Source organism: Pholis gunnellus, assembly GCF_910591455.1.
Source record: "Pholis gunnellus genome assembly, chromosome: 23".
NCBI classification, from domain to species: Eukaryota; Metazoa; Chordata; class Actinopteri; order Perciformes; family Pholidae; genus Pholis; species Pholis gunnellus.
Window position 1 is genome coordinate 15,616,112 of NC_136550.1, and position 26,106 is coordinate 15,642,217.

Below are 26,106 nucleotides of genomic sequence, written 5' to 3' on the forward strand. Positions count from 1 at the left end.
GTCCGGATCCGGACCCAGACGCTGTCCTATCCGGACCCGGACGAATAACTGATGGATAATTGAGAATTATACATTTTGGCGGAGCGCTTCCATTTTAACCTGCACAGCTTTTCCAGCCTTTACGGCACTCGTTCAGCAGTCCAGGAAATACACCGACCAATCACATACGTTGTAAATCATCTCACGTGACGCTACTCAGCCAATCGAATATCTGTATTCTGAAACGCATCGTGAGCCGAGTGAGATTTGCACACAGACACGGGAGACGGAGAGAAGGCGAGAAGTAAGTCGGATAATTTTACATGACGTGCTCTAAAAAGATACGTGGACCACGAAAACAGAGCTTTAAAAAAGAATGGACGAACTCTTATTTGTTCATTCTTCCTGCTGGCGCTACTAAACGACTCGTATGTTCAGATACCGTGGCCATTATTAAATGCGCTGATGTGAAACGCCACTACGAGACCAAACACACATCTTTAGACCAAACACTCCAGTCTGACCTGAGGGCAAGATGTTGAAATGTGTAGAGATAGTTTATTATAAAGTTCACTGAGACCGTTATGATGTGAAATGGATTTAACACAAGAGAAGAAAGTTCACTCCAGCCACACTTTCCTTTTCATACATTTTTCTAAAATCAAGCAATTTCTGATGCAAGCTTTTCAAAGATTCATTTTTGTGTATTTTATTTTTAGATGGAGCCCTTATTTGACTTGAAATGAGAGAACAACATTTATTTATGTATTTCTATGTATTATTTATAATCCATCCAGTTAAATTTGAAAACGTAATTATATATTAGATTTTAAAATGTAATTGATGTGTACTTTCTTTATTTGATTTGACAGTTGTTGCCTACACAGATACTTTGTACTACTACTAGGCTTCTTGAATATATACAGGACTGTCTCAGAAAATTAGAATATTGTGATAATCCCCATACGTGTGATTTAGTTTACTGAACCAAGCTGAGTGTTTTTCAAGGCTCAGGAAACCCTTGCAGGTGTTTCGAGTTAATTAGACGATTCAAGTGATTAGTTGAATACCCTACTAGTATACTTTTTCATGATATTCTAATATTTAGAGATAGGATATTTGAGTTTTCTTAAGCTGTAAGCCATAATCAGCAATATTAAAAGAATAAAAGGCTTGCAATATTTCAGTTGATTCGTAATGAATCCAGAATGCATGACATTTTTGTTCTTTTAATTGCATTACACAAAATAAAGAACTTTATCACAATATTCTAATTTTCTGAGACAGTCCTGTATATATATATATGACACTAAATAACGCTAAACTAAATAAAGTTAGATATTATTGTAATGTTCCAGACCTTTGCATGAGGAGATTTTCTCAATCTGGACCTTTCGGAATTTTAATTGAATACCCCTGCCCTAAATGCTTCCTTTAACATTTGCACTGCCTCTATTTGATCATTTTTCTCAGGTCCAACATCACTGAGCACCTGCAGCTCCATACAGTACGAGCTGTTCGGTGTTATCATACCACGACTGCTGACCAAACTGACCTTTTCATGGAAATCTTAACAGTGCAATTGTTAAAAAAAACATAATGCTACAATTAAAGCTTCATTAAAGTTTATTGTGTAGTCGGTGGCTCTTAGTCACCACCAGTAATGATGTCTTTTACAGATGTTTCACTACTGATTGCTGCTATTTCGTCACATCATGTCTCGGCTCCGGCTCCCTGTACTTATCCCTGAATGTCACCTACTTCTAGCTTCATTTTTTTATACCTCTTGGACAAACTGTTAGACTGCCAAATAAAACATTTTGGTTTAGCAGAACCTCAGCCTCACTGTGAATGACGCAAATGATTCCCATTTGTTCTTTTTTCTCCACAACACTCGACCCTAAACTGATGCTACTCAACCGTTAAAAGGAACGTTTACCATACCTTACGTAGCAACTTGTGGGTGTTTCTTTACATGGATGAGCCTGTGAATGCATTGGCAGATGGAGGCATCGCAGGCTGCTCATTACACATGCAGATTTAGAACATTTTATACGCAAACTTAAATAAATGAGGCTTAAGGGCAGCAGGTTTCTGACCCTTAATTGAGCGTACTCAACTGGGTTTGACCTGTCCCATATTTCCACTAACTCTCTCATCAGTAGTGCATGAGTCACAGATGGCGGGAAAAAGGTTTGTTTAATGAGTCAACCTGTTGGCTTTCACTCTCTGCTGCTCAGAATGAAACTCTGGTTCCATTACTGTTAACCCCTGTAAATGGGAAATAGTCTTGTACTTGTACAGACCTTTTCTAGTCTTCTGACCACTCAAAGCGCTTTAACACTCATTCACCCATTCCCACCCATGCATACACCGCTGGCACAGCCTGCGAGAGCAATTTCGGGTTAAGTGTCTTGTCCAAGGACACATCGGCATGGACTAGAGGAGCCGGGATCAAAGCTTACAAGTCCTTACTGAGTATTTAAAGACACAAGGTGTGTGTTTTACACAATTGCCTTACATGATGCAAAACAATCTCTTGTCTGGATTTTGAGGTTTTTAAATGAATGTTTGCACTCCTTAACAAATGGATTAAAGTTACGTTTTCAGAGAGAAATAAGGAATCTAAAGTGTGTGTGTTCATGTTTGATGCTGGCTGCAGAGAACACACACACACACACACACACACACACACACACACACACACACACACACACACACACACACACACACACACACACACACACACACACACACACACACACACACACACACACACACACACACACACACACACACACACACACACGATTCAGTCTATGGGATTAAATTGAAAAGTGATCACACTGTCAGCCTGAGGGGAAGTGTGCATGTGTCACAGACCTATGTGTAAAAGCAAATCCTGGAAACATCTTTTATTTTGATAAATGATTAATCGGGGACATATGTGCAGGGAGGTGGTGCTAGCTGAAGTAGGACCATGCTGTTATGGTTTCTCAGTGCACCCTGAGCTCAGCAGACTGAATTTGGCACTCTGAATATTAACATGTATTCTTGCATAAAAATACAGATTAAATTCAATCCCTCATGTGGACCATATTCCTGGGACCTGATGCCCATCCCAAAGCTATGAGTAAGGAAATGTCTGCTAGGTAAATGGACTGTACTCATAAATCTTGTTTTTAGTCTTCTGACCACTTAAACACTTTAACACTACATGTCATCATTCACCCATTCATACACTGATGACAAGAGCTACCATGCAAGATGCCACCTGCCCATCAGAACTCTAACATTCATACACCGTAGGCACAGCTACGGGAGCAACTTGGGATTAAGTGTCTTGCTCAAGGACACATCGACATGGGACTAGCGGAGCCGGGGATCAAACACCGATCCTCTGATTAAAGGACGACCCTGCGCTCCACTGAGCCACAGTCACCCCACATTTCATTTAAAGTGTTGATTGTAAAAAAATAAATGACATTTTTATCCTGTGTCTGTATTTCTAGCGGCTCGGCTGATTTAAGCAGTGTAAAATGGCTTAAGCTAGACAAGAAGAGCAATAAGAATCTGGTCAGGCGAGAGCATATCAACCAACCAATCTACCCACCGCCCAGATGTCAGCCCTTTCTAAATTACATTGAGTACATCAGTATTTTTGATGGTATTTTCCCTTTTAAAGAAAACATAGCTTCCCCATGTCATGTGATGTGCTCCTTCCGTACACATTCGGATTAACAATGACCGGGACCACTACACACACAAACAGCAACTTTTTTTGACATTTGTTCACAGCTTTGATTGTCTCGTTTTTTTATGTTCAAATCCCGCACACAGAAACATGTCGCATGTTTTTTTGTCCTCATTGAGTCAATTTATAGAAGTGAGTCACCCTCTAGTGTAGGCGTTTAATGTTGACAGCGGTGTGCCACAGCCTCAATTATCTTTGGCTGCAGCTGCCGTGATCATTCGCAGGCTGGAAATCTAATCGAAAGAAAAGAAACACGACCACTGACTGATATTTTTAAATGATAAGCATTTTCTGTGGATTTTTCCTGGAGTCATATGACAAGGTACAGTTTGTGGAATAAAATGTACAGTAAGTGAAACGATAGTCCAGCAGTGTTTGCTGTGGTTCTATAAAAGCTCATTTAAAAACCAACAGCTATTGAAGCGTCCCAAGTCCTGACTGTGTTTAGTCTACAGCAGGGACGTTATTTCACAACTCTGTTAAACGTCGGCTTTAGTACCAATTACGTCCAACCTAAAGTACTAAAGTAAGCCGTTTGTCACGTTTCTGGAACAGAGCAGAGACTCAAGTGCAGACACAAGCACTGGAGACGAGGTTATTAGGCACCGAGCAGTCGTCCACAGGAACCCAAAACAACTCCAACAGGGAGCGGGCCAAAGATCCAACACTGTAGCAAAGCAAAGCCACTAATCAGAGAAACAAAACACGACAAAATGCCGGAACATGAAGCTCCAAGTCTAAAGACTAAGAGAGAGACCAGCTGTTGGGGAAAATCTAAATGACTAATTATAAGGTGTGCTTTAAAAGCTTGGTGTCCTTATGTGTCCTTGTTGTGTGAACTGCCTCACCACAGTTGTTTAGTCTATGCGAAAGAACACTCAGCAGCATGTCCTGGGTTGAAATGATAATAAGGACTGTGGGAGCGTTAAGATGGGTACAGAGCTATGTTATGAGAACTTAGCTTCCTGACTATGAGAATGTGACCTTTGTGCCAGAACAAATGCTCAGGCAAAGTTGCAGACATCTACTTGGCTACATGGCGTGGACGCCATTTTGTGGGTGTGTTATGCTTTCGTGACGTATTGCCTGTGACACTGTATTGTTTACTTGGTATAAATATCCGAGGCTCAGAGTCAGACCTCTGAGCAGCCTTGATCCATGTATACTGTATGTGAATCAACTCTGTCTCCTTCTTTGCAAAGAATAAATGTTAACTGATTAATGATTTTCAATCGGTCTCGCGAGAATTTTTCTAACATAGATGGTCCTTCGAGCCGGATCTCAACATCTCCTACTTCTCTCCAGCTTTGTGATCCTGAAATCGTGCACGACAGAGTCCAGGACTCTTGACAAAGTCCTCAGCCCTATCCTCACACGAGGATAGTTTGGCAAATTGAGAGGCCAGGATTCTGCTGCAGAGGAGGAGGCGTGACGAGATCCTTTTGGTGAACCAGGCCGTTTGGAAATCAATACAACCTGGGATTCTGGGAATCCACAATCATTGCAGGAATAGAGGCAGGGGTTAGAGTCCCGTGTCCGAAAGAAAAAAGGTTATAAGGCGTGCGTGAGCCTAAACCTCGTTAAGTACCCTAAAACAAATTTAGAGGGAAGATTAACACTTTAGTAAGGGTGGGTTCGAGTCCCATGCCATTACTAATTAGAAAGTCTAAGGGACTTAGTAAACAAAAGGGACAGGGTTAGAGTCCAGGTTAGAGTCCGGGGTTAGAGTCCCGTGTCCGAGACAGGGTTAGAGTCCAGGGTTAGAGTCCAGGGTTAGAGTCCCGTGTCTTTTTCAGGTTAAAGTCCTGAGGCAGGTTAAAGTCCTGAGGCAGGTTCGAGTCCGATGCCAGCCCAGACCTTGCTGACGAGCAAACTGGGAGAATTAGAAATTTGTCTTTGACTCAAGGAGTCTAGAAAAAACACCTAAAATTAGGTAATAATAATTTAAAGTAAAAGACAAAACAATAAAACTATAAGAGATAATGGGTTCATGCATGAGCAAGAAGAGATTAAATATGTGAAGATGAAAATTTAAAAAGGAGAGATTAAATATGTGAAGATGAAAATTTAAAAAGGAGAGATTAAATATGTGAAGATGAAAATTTAAAAAGGAGAGATTAAATATATGAAGATGAAGATGAAGAAAGCATTAAACATGTAAAGAGATGGAAGGAAAAATATGGGTTTAATGAGAAATTGACAGTCATAGGATGTCAACTTTAGATTCACCAGATAGAAAACATTCAAGGGGAATAAAAAGAGAGTAAAGACTACAAAAAAATACAAAAAAACAAGACAATGAGAAAGAAATGCGAAAATAACATGACTAATTCTCCTGATTTGTATCCAAGCGTACATTTTAGTGAGGGGGTGTGCAGAGGGCGACCTCCTCCACCTCCTTCCCTCTGCTTCTCCTTCAGCCATCTCACAACAGGCTCAACAGGCTCCTGATCCTCCAAACTCCACTCCGCTCTTCTCCTGCCACTGTTCTGGACATGCCAGGCCCGAACGCGAAAAATCCCAGCACAGACAATTCAGCTGAAATTGTGTCTGCGCTGAGAAAAAACTCATGAGCGAGGACTCCAACTGACCGCTCTACAGGCCAGCACACACCAGATCAGGCACAGAATATGGTGAGCAAAACCCACCAGCAGTATTATTAACTGTACACAGCAACAGTGTTGCAGTGTAACCATGAAAAGGAAAAAGGGAAACAAAATATGATATTTGACTATGATGATGCTATTTGAAATATCTGAACCTGTTTGTTTTAATGTGTGTTTCCGAGACAATCAAAGACGCGGAGGCAGGTGTGGACGGGACAGTGGGAAACGTGGAGAGAGAGCGGATGGAGGGGACAGAGAGGATGGACGGGAGTTTTACGGAGCGGAGTTTGGTTGTGTGTGGAAGAGAGTGGACAGGAGGAGGACATCGGAGGAGGAGGCCGTCAGGACACCTAATTCAGCGGATAAATCAGGTCATGTAAAAGCACACACATTGATGCACAAACTGACGGTAAAGAATAATAAATAGAAATATTAGAACTATATCGAATAGAATTGTGGGGTTAGAGTTATTGAAGGATGTGAAGTAGTAATTTTGTGTGATTTTGGGGCATGTACAAGCAGAATATCTATCGGTACCATCAACGATCATAAGATCCCAAAGCAGGGTTACAGACAAAACAGCATTTGTGTTAAACTGTCCAGTTAACCTGTTAGGCAGAGAATGAAAGTGGTTCGAATAAACGATTGACTGTTGTGTGAAAGAGGTTTCTAAACTAACAAAATTATTAAGCTGCAGTCTTGATAAACTGGTCCAGGGTCACAGCAAAGGCTGTGCACTTATCTAAATTTAAACAAAATAAGAGAGACATTTTCACCCTCTCCTCTGCTGAGGAAGAGGTTTTGAAAACAATGAATGCAACTAAAAAAGCCAGGGGAAGAATCTTACTTTATGAAGATGACATTTTGATATGCTCTAAGATACAACAAGAGTGCAAAGAGGATACTCTTGCACTGCTAAAGTTTCTCTGGGAACAAGGTCATAAAGTAAGCAGAAACAAACTCCAACTTTGGAAAGAGAGTTAAATATTTGGGTTATGGTTTATCAAAGAATGGCCGATCGACAAAAGAAAAGAAGCCATTCTCAAAAAAACAAACAAATGATGTTATTCTTAGAAATGATTAATTTATGTGGAAATTCCTAATTATGCGGAATTAGGAAAACCTTTATCAGAATTGATGTATGATAAACTATGGGAGCACATGACAAGTTGTGCAGGACTCTTGAAGCAGACGAAGCTTTAATGATATTAAAAAAGATGTTAACAAGTTCATCAGGTGGGATTGCCAAATTATGACAAGTTTTTTACACAAACAGTAGACTGAGGGGGTTTTACATTCCATTTAAAGATGCAGATATGACTAGGTTTGTTGATGACATGGGTAAAAATTATTGAGATGGTAAAAATGCAACGGGATATGCAGTAGTGACAAATAATAAGGTTCTAAAATTTGAATCTCTAAACATCACATTCTTCAGCACAAAGCTGAAGAACTAATCGCTCTCACAGACACAGAGAGGGGAAAGGACAAGGTCGTTACTAAGATACAGATAGTAACTATGCATACTCATGCTTGCAGGTGTTTGCGTAGCAATGGGAAAATAGAGAGATGGTGACATCAACTAACAAACCTATTATACATAGAGAATTGATATTACAATTACGAGATGCAGTACAATTTGGGTTTTTAAATGCATAGCACACAAAACAGGTGCTGACCTGTTTCAACAGGAAACAGCAAAGCTGATGATGAAGCAGGAAAAAAAAAAAGGTGCATAGAAAACAAGTGACCAATTTTCTTTTGAAGTGCAAAAGTAGATTACGAGATCTTAAAAGACATGCAAACAGATGCTCCACAGCTATAAAAAGTATTGGATAAACAAAACTGAAAAAAACAACAACAACAACAAAGGTTCTGGGAATGACCTGAGGGCAAACTAATATTACCTAAGACCTTATATAGATATACGGTTCTTTTGAGTCATGGGTTTAAACCATGTCTCAACAGGTGGGAAGGTTATCTATGATAAGCAGGGTCTTTACAAATTACTAAAAAAATTTCTGGCATTATATGTGCAAAATATAATCCATTTCAACATATTTGCAGGGATTTCATTGAACTAAACTAATATGAAGGGAAGAAATATTGTTTGACAATAATTGACAGAGGTCTAAATGGATCGAGATGCTATTAGGGAAGCAAAAGCTTAAAGAAATACTAACTTTCAGAAATAAATTATTGTGAATATGATACACATTTTGTAAACAAGGTGATAAAACATTAGGCTGAGGTATTTGGAATAAACATGAAATATCATTGCTATTATCATCGACAGTTAGCAGGGTTGATTGAAAGAATAAATGGTACAATTAAATTAAAATTAAGAAAACATATCTTAACGAGTCTAAACCATTTGTAAGATATGGGGGAAGATACAGCAAAATATATAAAAGTGAATCAATTGTACACTGATAACTCTTAATCTTAGGACACCTGCTTCCTCTGAGTGAGTCTGGAAGAGCAGGGAAGCGAAAGTCTCTGGGGACGCTTGTCTGACCAGTGAACATACTAACACGCTCAGAGGGATTTAGTGGTGTTTTTAAGAAACAGAAGAGCTCAGTGGTAGAACTAACATCGTGGAAATTGGTAAATTTAGATAGACAGGGCTATGTGGCATAAGCATAACTATGTTTTGCTTTGCTTTAGCGAGTTTCAATTTATGGTGGGAATTTAGACAGATTAAATTGACAATTAATAAATACAAATGACAACTACACTAACATTACATGCTGGGAACTAGAAAATAATCCAACAGGGTTCAAATGTGCCTTACAATTGTTTACTTCTCCTCAAACTGCCTAGTAGCAACAGTTGGGTCACTCTGCACTATCTGTTGCCGCCTGTTGATCGCACTGTTTCTCACCCGATGCAGCAAACTATTTGTTTTTAGAATGAGTTCCTGTGAGGACCTTGATATGATGCGTAATATGTAAACATCTCACAGACAACTGATGGAAGCGAACGATGCCCAGAGCTGACACCTATTGGTTCTGTGGAGGTAAGCTAAGCAGTGGAGCGGCTCGTGCATGGCACGAGTTGGTGATGGCATTCTATGCATTACTTATGGATGGCTCCTGCGTAAACTCCTAGAGACAGACCACGACCATAAAGGTCAGCCCATCTGGCAGTTTCAGTCAGTCTGTGTACATGGATGACATTGGGGTCCCTGGGGGAAATCAAATTGCTGCGGGGTTGGAATCAGTGCTGTTTTGGTGAGCAACAATATGGTAGAGAGCTCAGGAGGTGTTGCAGGTGGAAAGGGGGAGGAGTCTACAAAAATGTTTGGTTCATCTGGATTGAACTTTTTCATACCATGTTTGGGGAGATTAATGCAGCGATGAAATGATGTTAACATGACTAAACATACTCTAGTGTACTTACAGAATTCCTAGCGGGATGGCGAGGAACTGGGAAGTGACTACTCAACGAAATGTTTACACTGAACTGTAAATTAATGATGATTCATATGTTGAAAATTGAGAGAAGAGATGAAATGATGATTGCAGTAATACAGTGCACAGAATGTTTGTTAGAACATTCTTTTTATTCAATGTGGTACTCTTAGTATAATTCATATAACATTAAAATATATATGTATTCTTGATACATTCAATTTTATTGTTTTTGATTTTTGATGTGTTGTTTACACCAGGACATTTTTTCAATTTTATAGAAGGTGGTTGGACGTGGATTCGTTTATTCATTTTGATTTTATTAGAAGTTATACAATAGTATAAACAGGTGGGTTATGTTGGGGAAAATCTAAATGACTAATTATAAGGTGTGCTTTAAAAGCTTGGTGTCCTTATGTGTCCTTGTTGTGTGAACTGCCTCACCACAGTTGTTTAGTCTATGCGAAAGAACACTCAGCAGCATGTCCTGGATTGAAATGATAATAAGGACTGTGGGAGCATTAAGATGGGTACAGAGCTATGTTATGAGAACTTAGCTTCCTGACTATGAGAATGTGACCTTTGTGCCAGAACAAATGCTCAGGCAAAGTTGCAGACATCTACTTGGCTACATGGCGTGGACGCCATTTTGTGGGTGTGTTATGCTTTTGTGACGTATTGCCTGTGACACTGTATTGTTTACTTGGTATAAATATCCGAGGCTCAGAGTCAGACCTCTGAGCAGCCTTGATCCATGTATACTGTATGTGAATCAACTCTGTCTCCTTCTTTGCAAAGAATAAATGTTAACTGATTAATGATTTTCAATCGGTCTCGCGAGAATTTTTCTAACACCAGCTTATTGAGCATTTGTTTTCTACATTCTGGGCTACTGTAGTAAGTTGGCGGTAAATAGGACTCACTCCCTATGTAGACACAAAGGACTCATTCTAAGCTAACGAGAACACAACAATTCTTAGTTTCAGGTGATTTTGCACTAATTAACACAAAGAAAATGAATATTATATGGGTGGGAAATATGGCAAAAATATGTCACATTGTTTTCAGGCAGGATAACGATCTATATTCTAATTGTTATTCATTTTAATTTAGGTTTTTTGTAAGGTTTTGCAATTAGCTGATCAGTACAATCAAACGAATCCCCATTTCACAAAAATATACCACTACAAGGTAAAAACACCACACCACTCCACTCTCAATTTAGACACGTTATTTCAATATTTATCAGTTACTTTTGGAACTCCAAATTAGATCCACCACAGAGCCACGAGTTAAACATGAAAATACTTTACTTTTAAAGCCGGTTTGCCTGTCACACCCATTATTTAAGGAGTTGAGTTTTCTTTAAAACAATATGACTGTGTGTTCACTGCATGCCAAATTAATCAGAGCACACAAGACCAAATAGCCTCCAACTTATCATATGACTGGTGCTGACAAACAATGTAGCATTTAAAAGGCTATTTTTTTTGTGGCACAGCGCTCATTTCAAATAAATCACACCGCAGCTACATTATATCACCAGCAAACTTCATGTGTGCGAGTGAGCACTGTAGCACTAGACATGTAATCTTATATAATCTAATATCGTCATATCGCTCACCACTAGAATATCACATCCTATTACTGCTAATGAATCCCCCCAAGTCCTTCATACGGCTCTTTTAAGAGTTTGGTTTGTCTGGCACCATTGTTCATGGCTGTAGCAACAAGCAGCATGGGAAGATGATCAACGCTATCGATAGGCAAATAGCTTTTCCAACATTTGGATTAAGGTTCTTAAATGCATCTGAGTTAGAGTACAAAGAGACCATACACTTCACATATCAAAATACATTAAATGAGTTAGTTGAGTTCAGGCTGCTGTCTGACCAGAACAGATTACGAGACTAGATGCACTTAAATTCATGTTCCGTTATCAATGAATCCCTGAATCTCACTGGAGCGACAGCGTGAGCCTGCTGTTTCTGTGCCCGGTTCAGCACCACCGAGCAAAGCCACCATCTGTTTGTTCTCTAGTCGCAACATGTATAAGACGGAAATAAAAGGAAAGCCAAGAATGTTCTGGATCCAGAACTCTTCAGAAACTGGAAGCAAACGGCACATGTGCAGCAGAGAAATGAGGTGCGATGAAGGCGGGATCAGGCTGTTTAAAGCATGAATCTGTGTGAATCAGCGGTCACAACACATGTGGTGAGTTCATCTCTGTTCTGCTGTCAGATATAGATCTAGATAAATAGAGATGTCAAATAAAAGCAGTGTAAGAATAGAACAAAAACTTAAGATAAATATGAACTGCACAAGAGCAATATTTAAACAGTTAGGTGGTCAGGTAACAGATGTTGATTTCATGTGTTATCTGGCTCACATTAACAGATCACAAGGTTCAGACAGACTTATACCCTGAGAGTGTTCCCGTTTCCACAGCAACGTGTTCCCCTCACAACCAAACAGAACATTCAAATCCATCTTGTGCTGTGAAAAGTGAAAATATCCATTTCATTCTTATGCTGTCGGCCGTAGAAGTTTCTTAAAACAGGAATTTGATGAGACGGAAAGATAAGACTTCAGTAAATATTCAAGTTAAGACACGAACACAAAGTTAAAAAGGTACCCACTGAGACTAGAGGTCACCTTTGATATACTTCATATCCATGTTTTATAAGTAACCTCTTCACATTTAAGAGCAGGATAGTGTTGAACTGAGCGGAACATTTTACAGTTGAAATAAACTTCAATACAATGTTATCAGGCCTGGGTATCAACGGTAAATACTTTAACCCAAATCTGTGTTATTGAAAAGTGCTTGGTCGCCTCTTAATGACTTTGATCAGATATTACTTGGCAATCCATCCCATAGTTGTTGAGATATTTATACAGGAACGGCCGTGTGGTTAAAAATGGTTAAAACACAATTATATATATACTTTTGGTTTTTGTGTCTGGGCTAAAACTCGTCTCAGACATTCCTCTCACACAGAGTCCTTCCTGTGCAGCACAATCAGCAGGACTTCCATTAACTCTCCCACACATCCATCATGTTTCCTTGGCTGACATCACTGCTGCTCTCTACAAGGCTGCAGTTTCACACTCTGGCCTCTCTCTTTCACTCACTCCATGTTTCCTCACCCTCTTTCAATCGTATTAACCCTTCACCCCTTCGGTATATTACTCTCCAGAAAACCTTGCACTCAAAAAAAACAATAGCCTCCGTCTATGTGAATTATTTTTGCTCTCCACATTGTGCTTCTATCTCTACTTTAAATTCACTCCTTTCAAAAGAGACGATGGAAGCGTATCGTCTGAGTGCCGAGGACGTCCCGAACACAGACAGCCAGTAGTCTCTCTCTCTCTCGTTCTCTCGCTCTCTCAAAAAGTAGAATATGCAGGAATTTCCTTAAAAACAATTTATCGACTGAACTCAAAATAATCCCTCTGATTCATCACTTATGACCCTCATGGCGGTGTGTATCATCAGAGACCCTGCTATTTTGCTGTGTCCATGCTTCTGGGCGTCAGCAGTGTGTGTGTAATGCCTTTTGTCCAACAGAGGGAGACGACTGTCCCATGAGGAGAGGAAGGAGAGCCAAGATGGAAGCTAAGCTAACCCAGTTAGGACCCAAGTCTACTCCACTACCCAGCCTAGTCCTGGCTAATGTCTGCTTGCATGACAATTCAGGCTAACCCAGCAACAGGAGGTCACTGACTGTTGAGCCCACATCTTCACAGAGACCTGGATCCATCGTGGTCCAGGATCAAGCTGCACTTGACGGGTGGACATCAGGACAGAGCGCAGTATGAGAGGAGGACTGTGTTTACATCATGATGCTTGGTGCTCAAACACAGTCAAAGATGATTGACAATGTTTTTTCTCATGTTGAATTTTGTATGTAAAGATGTCGGCCATATTGTCTGCCCAGAGAATTGCTTTGTTGCTGCATGACAGGAATGTTCTAGTGTTTTTCTTGTGTAGCTAATTGGGCCACACCTGCATTTTGTAGTGCAACCCTGTGTAGTTTAGAGTTGGACTGTTTATTCGACTCCTTTTGTTTTCTACTGATGCCTCTGTCCACTTTGCTGCTGTATTCCTGCAAATGTCCCCGCTGTGGGACTAATAAAAGGATTATCTCATTTTAGCATAACGACAACACATTATCCTTGAATCCTTTCATCCTTTCAATGATATGATGACTAAATCATTTTGAGAAATACCAATAATATGGGCAACTTAACCAGTTATTGAACTGAATGTTAACCTCAAATGGAAAGAACATCAAAATAAAATAATCAAATTTTGACAGTGATGGTTAGATTCAAGGTTTGATGAGAAAGCAGAGCTGTGTTAACACCGTCATGGCAGATCTTCTCCCGGGTAGAAACAGCTGAGGAATGACGACAGGGTTCAGGTTCTGCCCCGATGCACCACCTAAGCCTCTTTCTGAGCAAGAAAAAAAAAAAAACGCTGGCTGCCCTTAAAAACATGACTCAAATCAGCTCCAGTGAATGATGCAATCCCTGATTTCATCCCCTGAGCATGAGAGAGAGCACACATGCTGGGGGGAGGGGACAAGGAAGCAGAGAGAGAAAAAAACAAGATTTTTGCCAAGAGTGTCCCTGGAGGAGTCGACGCCTCTGGCATGGCTCTGGCAGCTTGTCACCTCTGCTGTTGGTGCATCTACGTGTGGGCTGTCCAAGCATTAGGGAGGCCGTACTACTCACACAGTGCAGATAGTGTCCTGAGACATGGAACTACTTCAGCAGACTGCATCAGTGATATGGTTAGCATTAATTAGTGCAGGAGAAAGCCCAGGGAACAAAGCTCTGTGGGCATTAACTACTCTTCTGTTTAGTGTCATTAACACAGCAGGTTTTTATGGTCACACAAATCATGTTGTTAGTGTTGCACAGCGCAATTAACACATCTATTACATTGGTGGGAACCAGTTGTTTCAGATACCAATGAGAAGATGCAATACAATCCAGGAATTTATATCATTATTATCAACCAATCCCATGAAAAGATCCAGTGTTTCGTAATGAACCTCAAATATTTTGACACTTGTCTTGGAGCTCGCAGCGATAACTGACTCTAGGCCCCTCCCCTCTCTCCCCCTCCTCCTCCAGACTGTGAAGCAGGCCGGACTGTCCTCAGTGTGTCTGCTGGGATGTCGTCTGAACCATGCTTTGTAAGTGGGACTTTTTTGTCGCCTTATCTCCATTTATATACAGCCATTGTGTTTATGATTAAATAGTTCAGAGGACAGTGGTGAAAGAATCTTCTGATCTTTTATATACGTAAAAGTAATACTAGTAATAGTGTATAAAATACTCTCCTGTCCTGCATTTAAAATGTTTCTTCAATAAAAGTGGTATTAGAATTAAAATATACTCAAAGTATCAAACGTAAAAGTACTCTTTATGCAGAATGGCCCATTTCAAATGAATAAGATATATTTTATCTTTGGATTATAATTATTGATGCACTGATGTGTTCACAGCTTTAATGTTGCTGGTAGAGGTGGAGCTTATTTGAACTACTTTATATTTGTATACAACTTCATAATACATCTTAGTTTATAAGCTGATTTATATTTTGCATTAAGAATCTGAACTGTTAAATCTGTTCCATCTGAGATGGAGTAGACTAGAAGTATAGAGTTACATAACATGGAAATACTCAAGGAAAGTACAAGTACCACAAAATTGTACAGTGCTGAGTAAATGGACTTACTCACATTCCACCAATGTTAAAACTAGAACACAAAGTTCTTGATAGATCCAGCCTCTTAATCTTGCTCTCAAAGTTGAACAGATTGATGCATTTCATTTGAAATGTGAGCCTCCTCGTGGATCCAGTGTCTTCTGCAGTTCTGCATATGCAAAGCCTGCTATAGCTCATCCCTCTGTACCATAGAGCTCCATTATTTTTAGACAGGAAGCAAGTATAAAAACACGGGTTTGACATGCAACAAAGAACCCCTGCAGGAATGACACCAGGGACTTGCATCTATTTTACAACCATTCATGTAACAAACAAAAGCATCGGTGTGCAGCAGCAGAGCTACGCCTCCCTCATTTTGGACTGAAAGGGACTTTGGGCGAATGTGGCTCAGTGGAGAGCAGGGTCGTCCTTCAATCAGAGGATCGATGGTTTGATCCCCAGCTCCGCTAGTTCATGTGTCCACTTAATCCCAAATTGCTCCTGTAGCTGTGCCTACAGTGTGTGAATGTTAGATGGCACCTTGCACGGTAGCCCTGTCAGTGTGTGAATGGGTGAATGATGACATGAAGTGTTAAAGAGCTTTGAGAGGTCGGAAGACTAGAAAAGTCTGTACTAGTACAATCCATTTAGCATTTACTAGCGTACTATCAAAAGCATGTCAGTAAAACATCCACCTACAAGAAAGCGTAGAATAGTTTAGATTCTATTGTCATAGAGTTAATGGCTCTACTGAAATGGCCTGTGTTAAACAATGCAAAACATTTGAAATATGGACACTATTAGAACTATTTACTTACTTATTTACTTTTTGTCCCGCTTCCCAGAGGAGCATAGTGTGAGCAATTGAAATAAATCCAGCACTCTCGTGATTTTGAGAGCAATCTCAAAGAACTGTCAAAAACCTCCAAATATATGCACAATAGCCCACAGAGCTATTAGTAAACAGCCCATGAACACAATGTGTCGATACTACGACACATTGTGTTCATGTCGTGCTACTAGACGATAGTTTGGGAACAGAGACGGACATCCATCACAGCAGAGAGCCCAGGTATGTATTACAATATTGGGCTTTTAGTACATTTTACAACTTTTAAGACATAATGATTTCATTCAGGGCCATACAAGTCTTCTTACAGGGAAGTTGATGTGACTCTTTATACATCTACCAAATCAGTGACTGAAACTATTTGTTCTCGGTTAAGTTAAAAAGTTTAAATCATGTATATTTATTTTCATGGGAAATTAAATGAATTGACATTATAAAAACTACACGTTTGTTTTTTAATTATTATTTTTTCAAGGGCAAACCCTGCAGCAGGAAGAAACTCCCATCATCTGCAGTGGAGGTGCATCACATTCACACTCTGTCCTCCTTTCTGCAGGAAAAGAGGACAAACAAAGGTCAGAGGTCAATGCCATGAAGAATCATGTCCTCGTCCCATTCACAGGAGCGAGCGGAGGGCAGAGGTAAGAGAGGGACAGAGAATGGAGGAGGGACAGACTGTGTGCTCTCAGTCAGCACAGGGTTTATTAAGGCAGAGGAGAGCTGTCTGGAGACAGACGGACAAAGAAGCCCTAATTAAAGCAGGCAGCCGCTCCCTCGAGTGGCTGTCCTACTTGTCTAAATGAGGATTTAGAATAAAGCCCAGAGGGAGTACTCCAGTTTATCCCCGTGTTTTAAAGAGATAGGGAGAGGCTGCACCTGATAACACTAATGACACACAAGATGGGAGGAGCCTATATAGCATGTATACATACAAGCCCTAACCCCCAACTGGAAAAAATAAAATAAAATCTACCAAATAATACAGAAAAACAATATTGAAGATTGACATTATATGAAAGATAAATGGTAGATGAAGTGAACTATATCAGATAATGAGTGGAAACAGAGCTTCAGAGATATTTTACTCTTCATAAGGTGTCTTTCTTGGCAGGAATATGCTTGGAAGAGGAATACTTTAGAATACCATCGACCATATCCAAGTATACACAAAACAATTCCAGTTACTGGAGGGACGGTGGGCAAAGTACACGAGCATACACGTTTACTCTTCACATGTAATAAAATACAAACCTACAGGTCACACGAACAGAACAGATATTTGGGAAAGAGAGGTAGAAAAACACAATACACTCTACAGCACTCAAACAGTAAAGGACATAAGTATAGAATACAATCAAGAAGAACTCAAAGTTGTTTGAAGAAAAGACTTAAATGAAGTCAAGGTAACTGACAACATATGATATTTATGACATATTAAAACGGATCATGTCCAGTGAAGAGGTTTTAGGTAATATACATGAGATTGTCATCATAGCAGCAGTTTGGGCCTACATATACAATAATACACTCACTGCTATCATTATTAGTAGTAGTAGTACGATACCATTGCTGCTTTCATTATCGTTATCCTATACCCACTGCTGCTGTCATTATTAGTAGTCCATCATTATTCTGCTTACTACTCTCATTATATAAATCATTTCTATCATATGCAATGAATATGTTGTAACTCTGTTATGCTGTTCATTCTGTACACATGACATCTATCACACTTCTGTCCATCCTGATAGAGGATCCTCCTCTGTTGCTCTCTGAGGTCTCTTCCTCTTTTTGGGGAGTTGTCCCTGTTCTGATGTGAGGGTCCCGGGACAGAGGATGTCATGTGTACAGATTGTAAAGCCCTCAGAGGAGAATTTGTGATTGTGGGCTATACAAAATAAATTGAATTCATTTCAAACCTTTTCTGTTTTGTGTTATTTAGTGGTTGTGTCTCTTTCTTTGCTTCTGTTTGTTGATGTATACACAGTGCTATTTGTAGGTAAAAGACAAAATATACAAAGTTATGTAAAGATGTTTAAAAGACAGAAAGGAAAGGAATGTATCAATTATATATATTGAGATACAATATTAATAAAAAAACAAAGAGAAAAGCATAACATCTTCACAGGATGGAACTTAAATATCGGACTTAAAAAAAATAAATGACAATATTTGAAGTCGTCATTCACCTCATCGTCTTTGGCATATTTGAACATAAATAGTATCCTTAACCTGTACATACCCTTTTTTCAATTGTACAATATCAGTATTAGCCTTCAAACATCTACCTGCTCTCAAAAGAAAGCCAACAGAAGAAAAGAGGCCTTTTCTTCTTCAGGTTGATTCATCAAATGGAAGGCTTGACTTCAGAGAGACGGACGCTCTAATCCTCAGAAATCCATCCAGTCTTAATATTCCAGCAGAGCACAGACAATGCAGCGGATCAGTCAGGAGCTGCCCTCTGTGGCTCTGACTGAGAGCTGATAGCACACAATCATCCAACACTCAATACCTGCTGCTGCCAAGTGAGCATTACAGGACAACTTTGAGGAGCTTCCAATACATTTGAATCAATACAGGGAGTATACCGTATAGTTCAGTTGTTAAAATAGTAAGATCCCATTTCCTTGAGTCCCTGTTTATTATCTTATCATACATGTTTCATGCTGTTGATTCCCTGACTTGTGTCCCTCATTCTTTCACTTATTCATCTCCCCTCAGTGTGAACACTGGAGCTGAAGTGGAAAGAACATGAATTACTATTTTAAAAACCGAGAAGCTGGAATGAGAAGTCCTTCTCGTGCCAGTTGATTGATGGGAAGATTAGACAGGCAGAGATGAAAATACATTTTGCCGAGGAGGACCGGGGAGTCCTCCACTCCCGCTGTCAGCTGCTCTATAATACAGCAGCCTGATTATTTTTTGGTTAATGCTTCCTCGCGTCGCTCTGATGAGATATTTTTAGCCTGTCGCGAGCAGCTGTGCATCAGTTAAAAGAAGAGGGAATGTCGGGTGAATTATTACAAATATACACACACTTCTGTCATAGCATAAGCTTCACTGTTTCATTTCAACTCCAAATCTTCCTCACTGTGGTTCCCTCGTTGGGTGGATTGAATATGGATTGTAAATGCGGTCCTTAAACAATCTAATGTACTAGAACTGTGCCTGAATAAAGTACTGCCCAAGGCCCCGATCACACAAAGACGCGTCACCCCCCAAAAAAAACATTGTTGTCCTGTGGTACGGGGCGCCTTTACTACTGGTTTTCAGAGTGAGTCATCACTTATGCCGACAGGGCTGCATGAGCATCTCACAGGCCATATGGGTCAGCCAGAACCTGAGGGATGAGCTGTGACACGCTCAAGTACCATTTAGCCTGCACACACGGCACCGCTTTGTATTGGCACACACACACAAGTTTGTGTGCGTGTGTCTTAGGAACAACTTGCAGGGCTCATCGCTGTTAAATGAAGCGCAGCAAAAAATGGCCCATTTCAAAGTCAGTAAATCTTACTATTGTTCATTGTTTATCTGAATGTGATTCATAGAACACTGACAGCATCACACACTTGCATAATTACCAGCACAAAGACTGTAATATACTTCGACGCCTATATTACCCCACAGACTATATTTAGCCCTCCATCTCTTTTGTTTCCATGGGAATGAAGAGTTCATGGAAGCGGCCGGGGCCTCGGGTGTTTTCCAGAAGCAGAAACCGACAGAATGGCTGGCTCCTGAACCGTAGCTAGCTTTTCCACAGCCTGGTGGGTTTGTCAAGTGATCATTTCCACTCGGCCGAGTCCAAGCATCACTAGGTCTGTGCTTACCCACTGGCCTAGTTTTCCCCTCATACAAGCCTGTGCCGTCAGTAAAGACGGGCTTTCAGCTCAGGACATCTGGATCATGTTTTGGTTACATGTTCCGTGCCCGCTCAGTATCAGGGGTTTTCTTTTGAGGGGTTGAGAATAAGAAATCCACAAACCTTTAACCAATTTGTGTTACTGTTCAACGTCAAACAATCTTTTTCTATTAAAAAAGGTAGACAGTAAAGAAATGGGCCTATTAGAACATTGGGAACAGTAAGAAACTCTGGCTTGTGCTGTACGGCACAAAACAAGGAGACGGTGCCGAGTGCAAACAGAAGAAATGCTTTCAGATATTTTGTCAATGGCCGGTGGTGGAAGAATCAAGCGGCTAATAGGAAAGATAAATCATTGTCAACATGTTCATTATCCAAAAATTTGAGGAAAAGAAATAATGGATTTACGGCAAAAGCAGTTTTTGTCTTGAGACACTACGGAGGTCAGTGGGGTTGGGTTGAGCTCACCTCATCCACCGCCCAGTGGTTCACAGCACAGGTAGCAGGTAGATAGAGGGCATTGGACAGTGATCAACATATTGTACCTCTGTGTATCAGTGTTTATATTTGTCTAGAAACAAGCAACAGCACTTTGCTGTAATAAATGACAATCTAAATTATGATTTAGATCAGAAAATATTGAATCACGTGAACTAGATTTGCTAACTAGGGCTGGGCGACAGAGAAAATCAAATATTTTTCACCAAATACCTTGATATCCATACTGCATGGATATTGTAGGGTCCATTGGTGCATTTACAAAAATATTCACAAAGAAAAAGCTAAAAAATAATCATCAGTAATGTGCATATAATGATCAAGTGGGTAAAGTCAAATAACAGAACAAACAAATGCAAAGACTAGATTTAAACTACCAGCTCTCCACATTAACTCAACAAGATTCAAAGTATCACAGTGTGCAAACAAGGCCGGGAAAAGAAGCCGCTTCAAACACAATGAGACGTCTATATACCATTGAATACTGCTCCTTTATGAGACCATCTGATCAAAGTGGAGGCTGCACCCTAAGGAGTCCCACCAATGCTGCTCTCAATCCGAGCGGTGGCCTCCCTTCAAACCAACGGCCCACTTCCTGATTCCCCTGCTGAGGGGGGGGGGGGGGGCTGACTGACCTTGCAATGTGCTTTTCCTATCAAATACTCTGACAGTGTACCTCAAGTGATAGCATGAAGGCATTCTCACAGGATACAACAACTCAATCCAATATAAATAAAGAAACCACTGATGTGAAGACGACACTACGATGTACAACAAATATGTCAAAGCAGATGAACTTGCACTGTGGATGCAGATAAGGATGTAATTAGAACTGTGTGTACTTTCAGAAAACTGATTGCCAAGATACACTTTGTCAAAACATCTTCCTGATGTTGTACTTTAAAAGTTCAGCTGTAGAAGAGTTGGGTGGATATTCTTTGAAAGCACTGCCTTTGGTGTGAAGCCAAGGTTTACAGCCACATCAAGCCTCTCCAGTCAAACAGAGCTTCCTGTTTAGGATTTCTCCTCACGCAGCTACAGCAGCAAAAGAAGAAGAAGACACAGCAGCAGCAGCAAAAGAAGAAGAAGACGCAGCAGCAGCAGCAAAAGAAGAAGAAGACGCAGCAGCAGCAGCAGCAAAAGAAGAAGAAGACACAGCAGCAGCAGCAAAAGAAGAAGAAGAAGACGCAGCAGCAGCAGCAGCAAAAGAAGAAGAAGAAGACGCAGCAGCAGCAGCAGCAAAAGAAGAAGAAGACGCAGCAGCAGCAGCAAAAGAAGAAGACACAGCAGCAGCAGCAGCAAAAGAAGAAGAAGACACAGCAGCAGCAGCAAAAGAAGAAGACACAGCAGCAGCAGCAGCAAAAGAAGAAGAAGACACAGCAGCAGCAGCAAAAGAAGAAGACACAGCAGCAGCAGCAGCAAAAGAAGAAGAAGACACAGCAGCAGCAGCAAAAGAAGAAGACACAGCAGCAGCAGCAGCAAAAGAAGAAGAAGACACAGCAGCAGCAGCAAAAGAAGAAGACACAGCAGCAGCAGCAGCAAAAGAAGAAGAAGAAGAAGACACAGCAGCAGCAGCAAAAGAAGAAGAAGAAGAAGACACAGCAGCAGCAGCAAAAGAAGAAGAAGAAGAAGAAGAAGAAGAAGACGCAGCAGCAGCAGAAGAAGAAGAAGACGCAGCAGCAGCAGCAAAAGAAGAAGAAGACACAGCAGCAGCAGCAAAAGAAGAAGAAGACACAGCAGCAGCAGCAAAAGAAGAAGAAGAAGAAGAAGAAGAAGCAGCAGCAGCAGCAGCAGCAGCAGCAGCAGCGCTGGCAGCCAGGACTGATATGTATACAAGTAGTAGTAAATATAATATTATACAAATATATATATATATATATATATATAACAAACACCAAATAAAACATCCTGAGAGGAGTGAATTTGTGCGTAAATAAACGATCCAGACCATTTTTACTGCCATGTCCACGTCGCCTTATATGTTCTCGAAAAGGTAAACCAGAGATTTAAAAAAGATATGTTTGATGAATCATAACTTTGCTTTGTGCTTGCGTTATTGAAAACATATACACATATTCAGTACTTTGTGTAATCAGACAATCTCATTCCTTTGTATTTCCTCTCATCAGTAAAACAAACAGCCTTTCAGATACAATTCAACATTATAGCTAGAATACAATTATGAAAACAATACCAACATTCAGGCCCTCATGTGGGTTTATTTGGTGACCCAAATGAAATCTCCTGCGACCCAACTGTGGGTACCGACCCAGTCTTTGGGAATGTCTGACCTACATCTCTGTATTTAGAGGTGAAAGAAAGTGAGCGCACTCCGTTATGAGCAAAACTGTGAATGTGCATAACTAGATTAATAGAAAAGGTCAAAACTGTGACGTTGGTTGAACTGGTATGAATGTGGCTCTGCCTTGGTTTTTTCGTCCACATAGGTTTATCCAACCCGAGGCTTTTGTTTGGACACTGTTAATCTCATCAATGGGAGTGATGGCCAAAATGATGAAAATAAAAGCTGCATTATAATAAACCAGGAATGTACCTCTGTGCATTGAGAGATTAGTTCCACTGGATGAACACCAAAATAACAAAGTCCTAATTTATTTCTCTAGCTTGTTACTCTCATCTGGAACTAACACCAGAGCAACAATGCTGACGACACCCCCCCCCCCCCCCCGGAACCTCAAGCGTTCTCATCTCACCTTTTGCCATTTTGGTGGAAAAAGACATAATAGAGATCCTTCACTGAACCGTAGAGAAAATAGAAATGGTTTGTTCCCTTTTTATTGTTGTCGTCTCCCCGTTTTGCTTTTCTTCACACAGCTGGTTCCCCCCCCCCCCCCCCCCCCCCATGAGATGCTACATCTGCTGCCGCTGTTCAATCGCTCACCATCACTGTGTGCCTGTCCAAGCCTATCTCCTGTTGTCTGTGCTTCGGCATCACACTGCACAGATAATGATGGAGAGGATAAAAAAAAAGTTAAAGAATCTATGCCTCCACTTCCTGGACAGACAGAAGAAAAAGGTCATTGGGAGGAGAGAACAAGAGGAGTTTGTTCTCAATCCTGCCAAGATGTTGCCTTCACTGGCTTGTGTTTCCTTGTGAAAGACAGCGCTGTGATTCATACACAGCTCATCAGAGGCTGTGCTTTGATATCAGAGGACAAGTTACAAAAAGGAGCTGTTGGCCTCCTTCAAGTATAGGCGTCACACAGATGAGCGCTGGTTACACAAATGGAATGAGTGAATTTTAAAGCCAGCAGGAGGAAGACGTGGTTAGCTGCTACCACCTCCCGCTACTACGGACATGTAGTCGGCATGAGAAAACATGTTTAGTCAAGAAAAAGCAGAGAGGAAGTTGGTTTGAGGGGCTACATGGCTACAGAAAGGAGCTGTTTTAAGCCCCCCCCCCCCACAGAGTGAACAGCATGACTCTACAAAGCCACACCACAGGGCAGCATGTACTCACCTCTGGCTGACAGCTTCTTGGTATTGATGATTTTAGCAGCGTATTCCTGCCCGGTGGAAATCTTCATGCAGCGCCTCACCACGGAGAAAGCCCCCCTACAGAAGAGTGGGAGTCAGTCAGTGCAGCCAGACATTTACCCTCTTAACAGAGACAACTTTGAACTGTGATCTCTTGGATTAGAAGACATTGTCAAAGACTCTTGGTCGTTGTTGGTTTGATGTACAGATCACCAGCTCTTTCTCTAGACTGAGCTGTGTAATGGTCTGCCTCCTGACACTGTATTACAGACGTGTGTTGCACTTAACTGGGGCTGCTACAACCTGCAGCAACCTCACTGTCCAATGACCCACACAACTAACCTGAAGACAGGTGGAAAAAGCAGAGCCACGCCTTCCTAAATCTACCTGAACACCTCGTTTACCTGTGTAAACAAGTCTAGTGCGGACGCGCACCTTTCAGCTGTGTTGACATGAGAAACACATTTCTGGTAGTTTGGACCGTGCCGGTGTGTGAATGGTGCCACATGAACGCCACTGAGGAATGAAACGTGTGCAAACACAGCGCAAGATTCCTGAGAATGAGCGCGCTCATGTTCGGGCGCGCTGAGAGCGACACAGCTGATTCCTTCTGATGACACCACACCAGACTCCCGCCTCAGCTCTGCGTGTCTGGCCTGGCTCGTCGCCAGAGGTGCATGCCTGTTACAGCATGGTTCAACATTATTGATAAATCAGGATATATTCTGCATGCGTTCTGAACCACTCAGCGGCGGGGCTGTTTCAATTCAAAACTTTAGAAGTCTACACAAGACAAGCTTCCTCCACAATACACACTGATGGGCGTTAACGAGCAGCGACAACCGATTCAGAAAGTTCAGCTACACACGGGAACAGATATTACATCACATTACAGTCATTTAGCAGATGCTTCTATCCAAAGCGACTTACAATAAGTAACCAGATAGAACTACCTGGAAACACTTCAGTTTACGCTCGCGCTCTTCGTTGAACAGGTGTCGACGTTCGGGACCAGGTAACGTACTGCACCGGGTAACGTACTGCACCGGGTAACGTACGGCACCGGGTAACGTTCGGGACCAGGTAACGTTCGGGACCGGGTAACGTTCGGGACCGGGTAACGTACGGGACCGGGTAACGTACGGGACCAGGTAACGTACGGGACCAGGTAACGTACGAGACCAGGTATGAGGTTAGGCTGAATCCAAACACGGACAGTGAAAGCAAAGGGTAACGATGCTCCACCTCGATGAACGACTAAAAAGTGAAATAAAGAGGACTTACTTGCCCAGCTCCTCGTACAGCTGGTACTCGTCGGTAAACCTGGTGCAGGTCGTTGTAGCCATGATAAAGTGAGCGGAGACCAACTTGGGAAACTGAATGCTTGAGTCGCTTTAATTCACTCTACAAATCCTTTTCCCCTCCAGTGTTAAAAGTAAAAGCAAACGTTAAATTATTTCGGTTAAAGCTCGTGACCGCGGTGAAGCTCAGCTCCTCCCGACTCCTGTTCGTAGAGCCCGGTTCCTTTGGAGTTGACAGGGACGTCTCGACCTGCTGTTGTGTTTCAACACTGATTAGTTGACCGCAGTCAAGCCAGACTTCATATAAAGCATCTGTTATCCGGTGGTGTCATTTCAAAATAAACCCCCAATTATCACGTTTCATTGTCTCGCTCTAAATGTTTGCCTTTGGGAAAAATGTAACAGAAAACCTGACGGAAAATAGACAGATTGTTTTTCGGTCATTTTAAACTCAATTTAGATTTGATGAGCTTTTAATATGCTAGTTCCTCCCATTAAAGCATAATTAGTTTGTATCGTCTTTTTGTGTTTTTGTAAAGCACAATGTAGAGCCTGCCATAAAGTAGGCCTACCCTACACCAATTGTGTCTGTTAAAAAATAATTTTGGAGCATCCTGAGT

General features: G+C 41.1%; 1 protein-coding gene across 5 annotated transcripts in view; it reads right to left on the bottom strand.

Moving 5' to 3' along the window:
• camk2d1 (calcium/calmodulin-dependent protein kinase (CaM kinase) II delta 1) overlaps nucleotides 1–25,744 on the bottom strand; it is a gene marked incomplete at its 3' end in the record, with an annotated part of 103,977 nt that extends 78,233 nt beyond the window's left edge. For all 5 annotated transcript variants that reach the window (XM_079184715.1, XM_079184713.1, XM_079184714.1 and 2 more), the window contains exons 1-2: nucleotides 25,470–25,744; nucleotides 24,169–24,263 (exon numbers count right to left, since the gene is read on the bottom strand). In XM_079184715.1, coding sequence (XP_079040841.1) covers nucleotides 24,169–24,263; nucleotides 25,470–25,531 — 157 coding nt within the window. In that variant the 5' untranslated portion in view covers nucleotides 25,532–25,744. The remainder of the gene's footprint in view (nucleotides 1–24,168; nucleotides 24,264–25,469) is intronic.
• Between the last annotated feature and the right edge of the window lie 362 nt (nucleotides 25,745–26,106).